The sequence below is a fragment of the Rhinolophus sinicus genome, chromosome 1 (genome assembly GCF_057876585.1).
Source record: "Rhinolophus sinicus isolate RSI-liver-muscle chromosome 1, RSI-T2T, whole genome shotgun sequence".
Taxonomy (NCBI): domain Eukaryota; kingdom Metazoa; phylum Chordata; class Mammalia; order Chiroptera; family Rhinolophidae; genus Rhinolophus; species Rhinolophus sinicus.
The window spans coordinates 4,338,659-4,353,960 of NC_142501.1; the positions used below are offsets into that span (position 1 = coordinate 4,338,659).

Consider the following 15,302-nt stretch of genomic DNA (forward strand, 5'->3'; position numbering starts at 1 on the left):
CCAGGGGTTCTGCCCACATAAGACCGAGAAACCTGATTTACCCTCAGGACTCAGGACACCACCCAACACCCCAGCCAGACACCCCGTACACACTCCTGACAATGAAAACGTCCGCTGTACATTTATAGAAATATCAGTAATACTGATATTAACATTATGCCCTTCTAAGAAATAAACATATCCTTTCAAACTGAGATTAGATTTTGTATCTTGAGACAAGGTATAGTCTACAAAACTCATGAATCAGAAGGACGAAAGGGGGGTCTCAGGGACACAGGGCCTCTGGAAAACGGTTCACAGAAGGTGAAGCCCGTTTCACAGAAGGTGAAGCCCGTTTCACAGAAGGTGAAGCCCGTTTCACAGAAGGTGAAGCCCGTTTCACAGAAGGTGAAGCCCGTTTCACAGAAGGTGAAGCCCGTTTCACAGAAGGTGAAGCCCGTACTGGCAGAACAAAAATCAAAGGCCACCAGCAGGGGGTGCTTCCTTGCTACTATTCCCCTCCACGCTCCAGCGGTAACAGGGAGCCCTTCTTGGGCTCTTCAGAAGAAACGCAGAATAAAACTTCCTGAAGTGGCATTTCAGAGACGAGGTGGGAAATGAAGTCCCGGTGGCTTGGCTGGAGGGCCCCACCGCACCCACCTAGTAACCCTTTCCCCGAAAATAAGACCTCGCCGGACAATCAGCTCTAATGCGTCTTTTGGAGCAAAAATTAATATAAGACCGGGTATTATATTATATAAGACCCGGTCTTATAGTTATATAAGACTAAGACCCGGTCTTATAGTTATATAAGACCGGGTCTTAAATTAATTTTTGCTCCAAAAGACGCATTAGAGCTGATTGGCTAGGTCTTATTTTTGGGGAAACACAGTAAAGTCCCAGCTCCCCGGGAACCACGAATCCCATCACACCTTTGACAAGGGGCTGTCCTGGCGACCGGAGACCACCTCCTCACCAAGGCCCGACAAGCCCCTTGTCCTGGCTCGCCTCACTCTAAGAAAACTGCTTTCACACGCTGAACCCAAACGTGCCTTCCTCACCTTCCCCCGGACCCGACTCTGGAACAACTCAGCAAGTCCTTTTAGCAACCAGTGGCCAGAAAGCCTTCCACTTCCTTCAGCTCTCACAGGTGCCTGCCCCTCAGGCCATCGGGCCACAGCCCTGCACACAGTGTCCCATGTGGGTCCTGGCAGCCCAGAGGACAGACAGCGTGCAGGCTGCCGCCACAGCTGTATTGTTTCCATCCACTCCTGCAACGAATGCAATCAAGGCGTCCATCCAGTGTAAGACGGACACACACCAGACCCACGTACTTCCATCTGTGCAATCAACATGTCCATCCAATATCAGATGGACGCACGCCAGACCCACGTCCTCCGTCTGTGAATAGACACTCAATGCCTCCTACGAGCCAGATAACACAGTAGGTCCTCAGTAGAGATGGTGTGCTTTTGGAAAAGCAGGCCTGAGACGTCATTCTTAGGCCTGTTTGCAAGGCTGTCCCCCCTTGGGTGGCACCTGGGACCTTGGATTTGGGGAGTGTCCCCACTTTTCCCTAACTAATCAGAACGGCTCCCACTGTGCCTCGGCAGAACAATGTGGTTTATGCTAAACTCCTGCTTTCCTTCTGAGAGCCCCGAATTTGGGAATGTGCCAGACACAGGGTACCTCTGTGAACAGCCTCAGTAAAAACCTGGGCACAGAGTCTCTAACAAGCTCCCTGGTGGACGACGTCTCACACCTGTTGCCGTGACTGGCCGCGTCCTGCAACTCCACCAGGAGATGCGTGGAAGCCTGTGCCTGGCCTCCCCCTGCCTCTCCCCGGCTGGTCCCACTCTGCCTCCCGCACTGGAATGAGCCGTGTCCGTGAGCACGACCACAGGCCGAGTGCTGGAGTCACCGAACCTGCGGTGGTCGTGGGGCCCCAACACAGACGGGGAGGAACAAAGTGGGCTCTGTTCAGAGAGGGAGCAGTGTGGCCGTGGGGCAAGTTACATCACGAGGCCATGCAAATGCAGGAAGGGCTCGCTGCGGTCTGGGGAGCCGCATCACAGCACAGAATGGGGCCCTGCCTGCCAACGCGCTGAGGGCGAGGCCCGCGCTGAGATGCAGAGAGAAGGGAGCGCTGCGCAGGGAGCCGCCACCGGGAGCACGGCACTGCCGCAGCGGAAGGCAGGCCAGCGCGGCGGGAGGGGCAGCCAGGCACTGGGGTGAGGCGAGAAGGCCATTCCGACACGGGAGGCCACGTGCGAAGTGAAGCCACGGAGTGACGTGAATGGCCTGGGAACGGGGGCCACCACGACGACAAGGCTCGCACTTTGAAAAGATGCCCCTGGCTGCGAGGTGTGGAACATAGGATGCCAGTCATGAGGGCAACGCCGCCATCCAGGCAAAATCATGCAAACGTCCCACTGAAGACGCACCCAAGCTGAACTGTCCAAAGTGCTTTCAACGACCTATCCTGGCTGGGCTCTGAACTTGAACGTAGGGCTTCTCATTTATTCCTATTAGCTTGTTCATTTGATTGGTGCTCGGCTGGCATTCCAGGCCGCTGAACTCATTCTGAATCTTGATTATGTCATCTATCACATTAGCTGTCCCTCCAAGCTTAGAGACACTGGTTAAGCTTACACCCTCGATGTCTTCATTAGCGTCTCAGAGAAGGGGGGGGAAGGACAAGGTGAAGGACAGAGGCCCGTGGCTGCTCTCAGGGGCTGCACTCACACGGAAGAGCGCTGTGAGCACACATCGAGCCGGCTCCTTGCCTTCCGACCTGCTGGCGTCATTTCTCCCACCTCCTGTTTCCTCATCTGTAAAATGGAGAGAGGAACAGCTCCCTCACAAGGCCCCGGGGGAGTAAATGAGTCACTGCACCTGGAAGAACCCAGGGTCCACACAAAGTGTGAACCTCCCTCCTGTTCCCCAACTCCCGCGGTGACATCAGTCATGGGACGCGGTGTGGACTGCAGGCTCCCATCCAGCCCTGACAGCAACCAGCGCCCCTGCGGTGAACCACTCGGAAAACGGGGACGCCAAGGGCTGACTGCAGCCACTGGTAACAGTACCGGAAGGAAGTCAGAGTAAGTGACAGACGCCTGCTGAGACGCACAACAACCACTAACTAAAAAGAGGGAAGGAGAGGAGAGGTGGCCAGTAAGCCCCATGGAGAAACACGACAATGACAAATACTCACTGAGTGAAGGAAGCCAGTCTGGAAAAGCTACACACTGTATGGTTCCAACCAACTGACCTTCTGGAAAAGGCAAAACTCCAGAGACAGTACAAAGACCAATGGTCGTCAAAGGTGCAGGGGGAGGGAGGACCAAGCAGAAGACAGGGGATTTTTAAGGCAGTGAAGCTTCTCTGTGTCACACTGATGATGGATGTGTGTCACTGTACTTTTGAAACAACCCACAGAACGGGAACCCTAATGTAAACTCTGGACGTTAGTAACGTGTCAATACTGGCTCATCAGTTGTGACAAAAGCACCACACCAACGCAGGGTGTCAGTAACGGGAAACTGTGTCCGTGAGGAGGTAGAGAAGGCCTGCTGTACCTTCTGCTCAGTATTTCCATAAACCTAAACTGCTGTAAAAAACAAGCCGTTAATAAATAAATAAATAAATAAATAAATAAATAAATAAAAATAAAAACCCACTCACTTAATCCAAAAGAAGGTAGGAGAGGGAGGAAATAAGAAAAGAGAAAACGAATAGAAAATAACAAAATGGCAGCATAACCCCAGCCATATAAATAATTACATTAGAAACATTACATGGATGTATGTGAACTAAACATATACGTAAAAGACAGCAAAATCCAACGATAAGCTATCTGCAAGAAATGTACTTTAAACAAGATACCAATCGATTAAAAGTAAAGAGAGAGAAAAAGACGCAGGAAGGAAATACTAACCAGAAGGAAGACGGAATGGCTATATTGGTATCAGATGAACTGGACTCCAGGACAGGAATATAAGCAGAAACGATGAGGAATATTTCATAACAATAAACAAATAATGAACTTAGATTCATCAAGGAAACATAATAATCCTACCTGTGTATGTAGCTAATAAATGAGATTCAAAATTATGTGAAGCCAAACTTGACAAAACTAAGAGAAGAAATTGACCATTACAGGTGAAATTTCAAAAGTCCTCACTCAGCAGCTGGTAGAAAAAGTACAAAGAAAATCAGTGATCAGTGAGGGCAGAGAAGACTGGAATAATTGAGCTGACATTTACAGAAACTTCCCCCAACAAAGCACAACATGCATCCTGTTCACAGACACGTGAAACACTCACCAAGACAGACCATTTCAAAACAAACATCAATAAATGTAATTACCAAATACTAGGAATGAAACACTTCAATCTCTATAGTTCCTACAGACAGTAAAGAATTAGGGGATATTACAAACAACAACAGGTCAATAAATCAGACAACTTGTTTAAAATGGCCAAATTCTTTAAGACACAAATTATAAAAACTGACAAGAGATGAAAAAGAAAATCTGGAGCCCCACCCACCCAGAGCAGAAATTCAATTTACAGTTAAAACTTTCCCACTAAAAGTTCCAGGCCACGATGGCTTCACGGTTGTTCTACCCAATATTTAAGAAGTAATACGAGTCTTACACAAACAATTTCAGAAATTACAGAAGTACTTCATGAGGCCACCATTTCCCTAACTGCAAAACAGAAAGACATTAGAAGAAAAAAAATGGAATGACATTTTCCTCATGAACAAAGATGTGAAAATCCTTCACTCACATTATTACCAAAGAAAATCTAGAAATCGGTACAAAGGTTAATATTTCGTGACAAAGTGGGGTTGGTCTCAGGAATCCTGGAGGCTTAACAATGAAGAATTAACCCACGTGCATCACTACACTAGCAGACTGAGGAAGAAAAACCCTACGATCATCTCAACAGAAGAGAAAGCACTTAACAAAATATCAATTCACAATCTTTTAGAAGACCCAGCAAACTACGATCTGTATCTGTCTTCCTGCTCTTCGTCCAGCAAGAACTAAGAGTTCTGTCGTCCTCAACCTCTTGTTCCGTTCCTTACAGACCAACGTACAGACCGGTCAAAATAAACCAGCGGGCTTATTAGAAACAGAATCCCTGTGTGCAGCACGCACACCTTAACAACTGCCCCAATGAGGGGTACCCACAAAAAGCCAACAGCTAACACCGTACCTAATGTTACCGTTTCAGTCTCAGGAAAGGCGCCAAAGCAGTCGAATCTGGAAACAAAACTGCTGTCAACAAAGAATGCTGCCTGTGTTAACCAGAAACATTCTGTTTAACTGTGTATTTTAAAAATGAACCATGCAGCCTTCCTCACACCATACAGAAAAAATTTAAGTCAACTTAGATGACAGACTTAAAAGTAAAAACTTACAAAGCTTCTAGAAGAAAACCGTAGGAGAATACCTGGGCAGCCTGGCAGTCAGCGAAGGGGTTTTAGTTAGGACACGGAAAACCATCACCACAAAAGAAAAAGAAATGACAAATTAGATGTCATCAGAATTAAAATTTTCTGCTCATCAGAAAATACTGGTTAAAAAAATGAATTGATAAGCCACAAACTTGGGAAAAAATATTCTCAAAAAATACGTATCTTATCAAAGGACTGCTCTCCAGCATAAATAAAGAAGACAGAGAAGACAGGAGATGTGATGTTGGTGAGGATGTGGGGCGGCCAGCCCCCCATATACTGTCGATGGGGGTGTCAAACAGCACCGCCACTTTGGGAGGGTGGGGGCGACCTGGCTGTTTTCATACAAATTAAATACACCGTGAGCCGGCGAGTCCACTTGTAGGTACTGACCCAAGAAAATCTGAAATACACGCTAAGAAGAAGACCTGTTCTCAGCAGTCAGATGGAAGCAGCCGGGGCTCCACAGCTGGAGGGTGGACAGCGCACGGCGACACACTGACAGAGCAGCACCTCTTGGTCACTGAAAGGAGGGACTGTTCACTAGGCAACACATGTAGTTCACGTTTTTCAATGCAAACTATTGTAAAGCGGGTTATTTTCACTTTTCATTTTTAAATTGCTGCTCAATGACTCATTCTTGGTGACTCTTCTGAGGCAGCCCAGGGCCCAATTCGTCTGTGGACGTAATACACCTTTGTATTGTGCAGTGAATGCTTCCGAGAGGGCTCAGTTTCATCCACTGGGGCTCCAATTCACGTGTCACAGATCGTCCTCAGCGCAGGTCATTCCGCTGACATCTGAGGCAGGGACATATCCGCACGGACCAGGGGCTTCGTTCAGCCACCTCCCCTCCACGGCGAGGCACCAGCCAGCTCTGCCCACTGTTCTTTCCGTCTTTCCAGGTGGAACTCTTCTTGACGAGGTAACAAAAGCACAATTGGGGACCAGTGAGCAGTCCTTCTGCCACCAGACCGGCCCCTTTGGTGTCCCTTTCCCTTGAACTTAGATGTAGATAAGAAGGTCCCCAGGCTGCGCCCCAGGTCCCAGCCATCTGAGCTCATTTCTGAGGGTCCCGAGCCACCTTCTGGGCTTGTCCTGGTGGTTCTCTGTCGGAGATAAACCTCTCCAAAGACTGCGAGCAGACTCGGTTCGCCTGGGACAGCTCTGCCCACCTTCTCTCTGCGGGCACCATCTTCATTAGCTAACTCACTCACAACAGCTGTATTTGGAAGACCGCACCCACTCCAGCCCAGGCACAGGCCTGGGACCCTGGCCTTTCTCTGACCGAGTCCCTGTACCACCTCATTTCCGGCCTCTGCTCTGACAAGTTCCAAGGTAACAGTCACTTTCCCCAATATTCCCATCACTTCCATGCCACCAACCAGTCTCAGACTTGAGTAATTCTTCCCCAAGGAAAGGAAATGTGACTAATTATAAAAGGCAACGGTTCTTTTCCGCTCAGAGGCTGTCCTGGTAAGTAATGCATCCAAGAGTAACAGCGTGACCTCAGGGCAGGCAAGTGTGGCGGCCGTAATTCAAGAAGTAGCAGCTCATCGTTAGTGTTCTTAGTGAAATGAGAAGGCTGGCAAGAGCCGGAACAATCCCCTAAAAGCCTCCTCCGGAGGCCTCACCCAGCCAGGAGCTGCACTGGACGCCAGCTTTACCCCCAGGGAGGGATCCGAAAGCTCTTCTCAGGGGCGCCTAACGCCCCCACTGTGTTGCAAGATGGTCCTCCGTAAAGAAACAGTCCCCCAGCCAGCACCGGCTCAGCTGGACTTCCGTGATCTACATCGAAAGCACCCCCAAAAGAGAGTGGCTCCCGCCCACCTTGCTCTTCCCTACGCGGTCTGGGTGAGCCATCCCAGCTGCCCCCCTGGTCTGGGTGGCTCCTGCGTAACTGCGGGGATGGCTGTGTTTATAAGTAAATGGCCCGTGCAGGCCGCAAGAGACGGGATACTCGCTTCACACTGGGCTTCTAGAAATGGCCGGTGGCCCAAACCTACTGCCTCCGTGGCACAAACAGCCCATCATTTTACCAGTTCTTATCTCGAGAGCCAGGAAAGCTGCAGCCAGACTGTACGGGTCTGAACACAGCTGGGCAACCTGCCAGTCACACGGGGGCGGGACCTTACGGACGGCCGTGTGGTGGGGAAACTGAGGTAACACCTACAAGTTACTACATGCAAAGAACTTAGGATCCTGCCTGTCACTGACAACGTCTTTGAGTCACTCTACCAGACTGCTGTCCCTCTCCTCCCCGCTCCCACACTCGCGAGACACCTTTCTGTGCACCCGTGCAAGCGCAGGTGGGTCAGACGTGTGTTCAGGACGTACCTCCCTGCAAATGTACCTACTCACCACTAGGCAAGGATACTTTTCATCCCGAATAATGCCTTTTGCCTTGAAATCTATTTCATCTACTAGCTACGTGAGAGCACGTAACTACCTAACGACTACTTTAGTTGTATTTATTTGTTGCGTTTTTCCATTGTACTTCTTTGTAATTTTGTGTTTTAGGTGAGAGTCTTATAAGTAGTAGCACACAGCTGGGTTCTGTTTTTAAATCCAGTCTGGCTTGACAGCTATTTTTCTTCAAACACCAAACACTGTCCATTTTATTCTGGACTCTGTTACTTCCGCTGCAGTCTGTTTTCCATCTAATTGTCCATCTAAATGTTTCAGTTGTAGGTCACTGGCCTTTCCGATGAGATTTTCTCTTCTATTTCGTGGTTTCACTCTCATCTCTCTCTGTGGGATATGTTCATCCCTCTTTCCTGAGACTTGTTTTGTTTATTGAATGTAAGTAACAATGTCTTTCATCAGTGCTGGAAAGTTCTGGGCCACCAACTTTATAAGTAGTGGCTTTCCCCACTGTATTTTTTCTTCCTGGACCTGGCTTTCAATCTCTCATGTTCTAACCTAACTTTCATACTTTATTATCTCTGTCTGCTGCCTACTCAGTAATTTTCTCATTCTATTTTAACTAATTCTCTCTTCTGCTGTGTCTAATGAATTTTAAATTTCAACGACTGCAATTTTGGTTGCTAGAAGTTCTCTGTTTGGTTCCTTTTGTCAGAGTATTGGTCTTCATTTCAAACCCTTCCTTTCTCCTTAAGCCCTTTTTCGTTCCTTTCGCATCCGTCTCCTAGGATCCCAAGTCCCTGGGCCACGGCTCCCCAGACATGGCACCAGCGGCTACTGCTTCCTGGCGCGCTGGCCTCTGCTTGTGCTTTGTCCACCGTGAGCTCATCTTCGGGGGCTGTGCTGTGACCACCCGTCTAGGGCAGCGGGTGGTCAGCCAACTTCTGGGTCCCTGAGACCCTTCCAAGCGGTCTGTGACAGCAAACACTTCCAGAATAATGCCAAGATGTTGTTGACCTCTGTCCCTGTGCTGACACTTGCCCTGATGGGACAAAAGGGGTGGTGAGTCAACACGCTGGTACGTTGGCGTGAGTATTTGGAAGACGTCCCCCCACCAAACTTTGTCCTTCGTAACAGGTATTCAAGCTTCAAACAACAGGCATTTCATTGGATGCCCTTGGCGATGCAGGAAACGCTCCCACCTTATGACTGATGTTGCAATAAATCTCGACTCTTGAGTAAACGGCTTTCCAATGGTCTGTGCGGCAAAATGGGAAGCACACATCAAGCACGTGAGACGTGTACCCAAACGGTGGCTTCGTCAAGAAAAAGCTCTTGGCGTATCTGTTTGACCTGTGAGCTGAACTGGGTCCATTTTTCAGGAAACATCGTTTGTACCTGAAAGAAGTACTAAGAGGCAAACTGGTTGATCTAAGTTGGGTATTGACAGGCGTTTTCTCAAAAAGGACCAAGTTAGGAGGGCTCCCCAGCACAGGACCCCCTCGTCACGAGAAGTCCCATCAGTCCTCAGGAGGAGAGCCGCTGCAGCTGCGGCCCAGCAACTCTGACTTCCGGAGCCTCTCTGCGAAGGCACAGCGGTCAGCGCACTGTGATGAATAACCCTGACCTCCCTAAAACGCGGGGGAGGGCCGCGGACGGCCAGCCTGACAGTGCACACTTAACAAAACCAAACATGAGGTTTTCAGTGGTGTCCAAGCAGGGCAGGGAGGCAGGCGAGGGAAAGGCTGCTTAGGGAAGACAGATCTCGCAGCTGTAGGGAGGATGCAGAGGAGAGGGGTGGGAACAGGAGCAGGGACGTGAGCTAAGACTCGGAGCAGCCAACAGTCGGGGACAGACGCGTCAGGTGCTAAGGAAGCTGCCGTCCTGATCCATTTTTCCTCTTGATTGTAAATCAGCTCCTATCCTCGCATTGCCCAAACTAAAAATGGCAGTAGTACTTGCAGACACTAACAAGCCCCCCGAGGAGTTCGTGTGGGGTCACCGGGGATGGCCTGACCTCAGGGATCCCAGCAGGTCCCCCTGAGTCCCCGATGGTGGTGACTGGGGTCCCGCATTGGCTGCTCGTGTCAGGATCACGTGGAATCGATCATAACCACATGTGGAGAGATGGACAGCTGCCACTGACCGCTGAGTGTTGGAAACACACGCTCCAGAAAAGCAATAGGCCTGACACGCATCGTCCCTGTCAAGGAACCATGCCATCAGACAACAAATCTCAGGTGAAAAATGAAAAGCCAGCATTGATTTCATTGTACAGCTGATTTTATTTACAAATAGAAGCCAGATAATCTTGTATTTAAATGGCAGAAGTTCCATCACTCATGCTCAGAGAAGCGACACTTGAGATTTATAGTTTCACATTATGATTCAGTCCCTTTTCTAAGGGGGGGGGAGGGAGTCTTAAGTTTGGGGAGAACGATTAAAAAGCATGAAAATGTTTACCAAGCAGGGAAATGAAAAATTGATGCGCGAGCCCAAACCTGCATTTCTCATGCACATTTTTCTTCATAAGATGCAAAGTGAGTCAAGAGTCGGGGCAGGCAGGCGGGGGGGAGGGGGGGTGCGGGTCAGCTTTCAGAGACAAGGTTTCCTTCCTCCAACCACAGGGAGGGCTCCTACTTTCTCTGCCAATTCCTACGGTATCAAAAGTAGCGGGAACGCACACCGGTTCCTTCCACATCTAGCTAATTCATTCAAACTAAACCTCAGGGCTTCCACTGCGTCTTGTAGAAGCCTGACTTCTTCAGCTTCAAATCAAGCAGCTGAGCAGACACGTCTCCCGTCAGTGGCGTCAGGAATGGCTGTTATGTCAATGGCTCAGGAAAAGCCAGACTCGGATGGGAAACGCAGATGACAAGGGCAACCCCCCCCCACATCTCCCTTCTCTTCAGGTGGGAGCACCCCTCTTTGACCTGGGGCAAAAGGGGACCTGGCAAAACACAGACCTCGCATGGCTTCCCTCCCTGTGGTGGTGGTGGTGGCCATCCTTGCAATGGACCGTCCTCAGCTAAGTGACCAGAATGACCCCTGGACGTGTGCTCCCTCAGAGACTGCCATGGACCAAAACCCTGCTCTGGGCTTTTCCTCCTCTGCCAGCAAAATTAATCTTCCTCTTCCAAGTCTCACTTTATCCCATGTATGGGTCCCCAGAGCAGGTGTCTCATGCTTCATAATGCCGCCCTTACATGTCTATCCTCCATCCCAGGCTTGCTCCCCAGGGAGGCCTCAGCAGGCAGCACCAGCACGGAACAGGCAGCACCTAGCACGGAGCCGGCAGCACCTAGCACGGAGCGGGCAGCACCTAGCACGGAGCGGGCAGCACCTAACACGGAGCGGGCAGCACCTAACACGGAGCGGGCAGCACCTAGCACGGAGCGGGCAGCACCTAGCACGGAGCGGGCAGCACCTAGCATGGAGCAGGCAGCACCTAGAATGGAGCAGGCAGCACCTAGCATGGAGCAGGCAGCACCTAGCATGGAGCAGGCAGCACCTAGAATGGAGCGGGCAGCACCTAGCATGGAGCAGGCAGCACCTAGAATGGAGCGGGCAGCACCTAGCATGGAGCGGGCAGCACCTAGCATGGAGCGGGCAGCACCTAGCACAGAGCAGGCATCCAGGAAAGGCACATAGGCGTGAAGGATTCGAGCACACCCCCCACTTGAGGGCCATCGGGAGGCTCCAGTTCGCTCCTACTCTTTATTGTCAAGAACGCCCTTCCTAGGCACAGTGTAGGATTCATTCCCTCAAACTGTTTCCACAGAACTCTCCGCGGCACTGGGAGACTGCTCTTCTGAGAAGACCCCAGGCACCGCCCAGCTGACAAGGAACCCAGCAGAGCCCAACCATGGGGAGCGGCCTTCCTCCAGCTCCCGCTTCCCTTTGGGGCCAGTCACAGCCGCGGTCCACCGAGCACTCAGACCCCTGGTCAGCAGGGCCGGCAGGGCCTGTGGGGCCGTCTGCTCCCAGGTCCTGGTGTCACAGGCGAGACGCTCAGGCCCCAAGTCGGATGCCTTTTAAGGGGCAGACTCCTGTGAATTCCGCCTGCCACCCACGGCAGTGGCTAGTCAACGACAACACACACTTGGGGCCACTCAGAGTGGGAAATGGCAGAACCTGTAGGGACCAGACTGCAGGGCAGAGCCCCAGCCCTCCCGCTGGAACCTCGGGAGGCCACCATGAGCCTCTCCGGAAGCAGGAGCGCGAGTGGATGGAATCGGTCACCCGCGTCACCCTGAGGACTGTGGCTGTCCCAGGACAGTGGTCGAGCAGAGGTTCGGAGGCAGGTGTGGGCCCCGAGGCCGTGTGCAGGGCTCACCTGAATGCCGTCCAGCAGCCTGCTCATGCACCAGTATGTGTCGGCCTCCACGTTGCGCAGCACTTCCGCGGGCACGCGGGACACGTCGGCAGTGCACACGTCGTCCTCCTCTGCGCGGAGCATGGAAGAGACAGAAAGCGGTTAGGGCACAGCGGCGCGGCGCGGCCTGGCAGAGACGCGCGCGGCCTGGCGGAGACGCGCACACGGCCAGCTGCCCACTCCCATTTGTCTGGCTCTAACTAGATGACTGCAGTGGTCTCATCACTTAACGGTTCTCAATTTTAATACCTAATTAGTTGCAGGTAATTAATATTCTGAATCCTCTCCGATTAATTAACATAATTAATACACTGTAAAGGATTGTTTCTCAGGCATGCCGCATCCTAATAAGAGAGCCTAAATATATTACTTATTCCTGACAGAGACCTGGAAGTTTTCTCAGAACATTTTTTAAATTCTGCTTCTACTACATTGACATATGCATTCAGTAATAACTGCTCTAAACACCTGTGTTCAAGGTTACACGTTCCAAACCGCAGCAGGCCAGCTCTCGTGTGCTGCGAACAGAGACCCAGGAAAGCAGTGACACAGACAGACGGGTTTGAAAGAACAGGCAACGGGGCTCTGAATAACTTCCTTCTTCAAGCATAAAACACCTGGTAAGGAAACGTAACTTAAAAGTTTGAAAATGAAGAACAGATGCCTAATTGAAACGGCTTATCAGACATGCGAACAAACTAATTGTAGGTCTCAGATCCTAACCAAAATTGCTGTCATCTAGCATAACACTCATCACTGTTTAAAAAACTGTGTATCCTGTTGTTTCATTTTATTTACTTTTGTTTGATTTTTTTGCTAATGTGCATGGCACCTTTGCAAGGAAAACATTCTTCCAGAAAGGAAACGTGTCGGCCCAGAATACATTTAGAGAGTTTTAAGTGGGTAAAAAGGACAGTATTTGCAATCATTGCTGACCTTCAGTGCTACTTATGACAGGCCTAGAGCTCTTCGACATGTTTTAAATGTATTAACTCATTTAAGCACCATCACAACTCTTGTCACCACCACTGTACCCCTTGGAAAATGGGGTGCAGACCAACAGCCACAGCCCAGCTGTGAGCCGTGAGCAGTGGGCAGGATGTGGACCCCCCCATCGGGTCCCAGAGCCCACGTTCCTAACTGGTTCCCCACGCAGCATGACAGCTCGCACACTCGAGCACGTGGTACACTTGGGCACTTCATACCCACCAGCTCCACCGTTTGCTCAGTGGCGGCCGACACGCCTGAGTCACACTGAGGAGCGGCTGGAAGAGCTGCCATCAACAAGCTCCCACTGGGCAATTTGTTCACAGCAGAAATCGAGTAAAAGGGGGTGGGCATTCCCAGGACAGCATCCAAGCAAGGGAGGCTGGCGTGCGGGTCTCAGGGGCCTGGACAGGCGGCCGCGGCCCTGCACACACGCCCTGCAGGGCACAGCCTCCCGCAGGGTCACCAGCGAGATCAGGTTCCAGCCAGTTTGACTCTGACGTCACGCCTCACGGTACCTCTCAGGGGCTCATGGGAGCACATCTGTAAGTGTCTGCAGCTGAAAAGAGCACTCTTAACCCCCATTCATTCAGCAAGTACCATTCTGGTTTGGGTCTTGTTTTATTAAGATGTAATGCACAGACCACAAAGTTCCCCCTTTAAAATATACAATTCAGGGGGTTGTAGTCTATTCACAGAGTTGGGTAACCATCACAATTGTCTCATCCCAGAACATTTCCACCCCCACAAAGGACCTCTGTGCCCCTCAGCTGTCACTCCCCATGCCCCCCAACCCCACCCAGCCCCGGGAGACCACCAGTCTGTATTCTGCCTCCATGGACTGGCCTATTACAGACATTCTTATTAATAGGCTCACACAGCATGTGGCCTTTGGTTCTGGCTCCTTTCACTGAGCAGAATTTTCAAGGTCCGTCCACGCTGTAGCGTGTCATGCCTCCCTCCTGTTTACACAGAGACACACTCCGCTGGACGGATGGCCCACTCTGTACTGATCCCTGGTCCCTCAGTGGGGGCGATGTGACAACACGCAGCAGGTGGTCCCTGGGTGGTGGCTCCATCCCTACACTGTGGGCACAGAGACGCGTGACAGTCAGTGCCCTCAAGAAGCTGGTGGGTTAAAGGAAAAACAGCTTTAAAATGGAAAACACAAATGTTCAGGTGTCAGAGCCACTGGGGTATGAAGGGGGGGAGGGTTGGGGAACTGGGTGACCCCGGAGACCCAGATGTGTGCTCACCAGCCAAGGCCCTGCCCGGCAGGCCCAGTGTGGCAGCCCAGCGGGAGGCGTTACCTCCGCCCGGTGACACACGTGGACACCAGGTCTCCCAGGGGCTCCTCACTGACCGCTGCAAGACCCACCGCGCCAGGCCCCGCCCACCTGTCATAACGCCTTTCCTGCTGCAAGAGCGAGTTCACAGACACCGTACAAGTGGCCGCCTCACAGCGGCGGCTGCCTCGCTGAGCAAACTGCTTCTGCACAATCGATTCCACACCCCACCCATCGAGAGCAGTAACAGAGGACTCCTTCTGACACCTTCTCCATCCACACATTCTCTCTCTCAAGGGCCTTCAAAGCATTAAGATATTTCCTCGTCTATAATAAAAGGTAAACGGGGAACAGAGGCTGTCCCCAGGCCTCCAGCTCCCTCCTCGCGCACAGAGCGGCTGGGCCACCGCAGTCAGACGCACAGGAAGCAGGCTGCTGCCTGCGGCAGCCAGAAACCTCAGTGATTTTTCTTCGTCTCTTTAGCTGGCTTACTATTTTATCCAAGGAAATGTGGGCGGCCTATTCTAGGTCATTTCTCATGACGTGCCATTTGTTACTCTTCAGTGTAATGAAGTAATGGCATTTAACTCAGAGACCCCCACGCCAATTTGTCTTGGAAAAGCTGAGAGATTCAGAATGACCCTTATTGTCACAAGGAGAGAAATATCCATCCTGCCAGACAAAGAGCTCACTAAGAAGGGAGCAGGCGCAGAGAGAGCACAGAAGACTCTGGAAGCCCCGGGGCTGTGATCAGAGTCAGAGCAGAGGGCCAGGCCCCATGAGGAGAAAACACCCCAGCTGGCAGGCATGGCCCCAAGATGGAGGGGGAGGGGGCGGTCACAGGA

At 51.2% G+C, this 15,302-nt stretch overlaps 1 protein-coding gene across 1 annotated transcript in view; it reads right to left on the reverse strand.

The window, feature by feature from the left end:
- Positions 1-15,302, reverse strand: part of TBC1D22A (TBC1 domain family member 22A) — a 273,044-nt gene that overhangs the window by 111,378 nt on the left and 146,364 nt on the right. Inside the window, exon 9 of the mRNA XM_074326597.2 lies at positions 12,146-12,255. Coding sequence (XP_074182698.1) covers positions 12,146-12,255 — 110 coding nt within the window. The remainder of the gene's footprint in view (positions 1-12,145; positions 12,256-15,302) is intronic.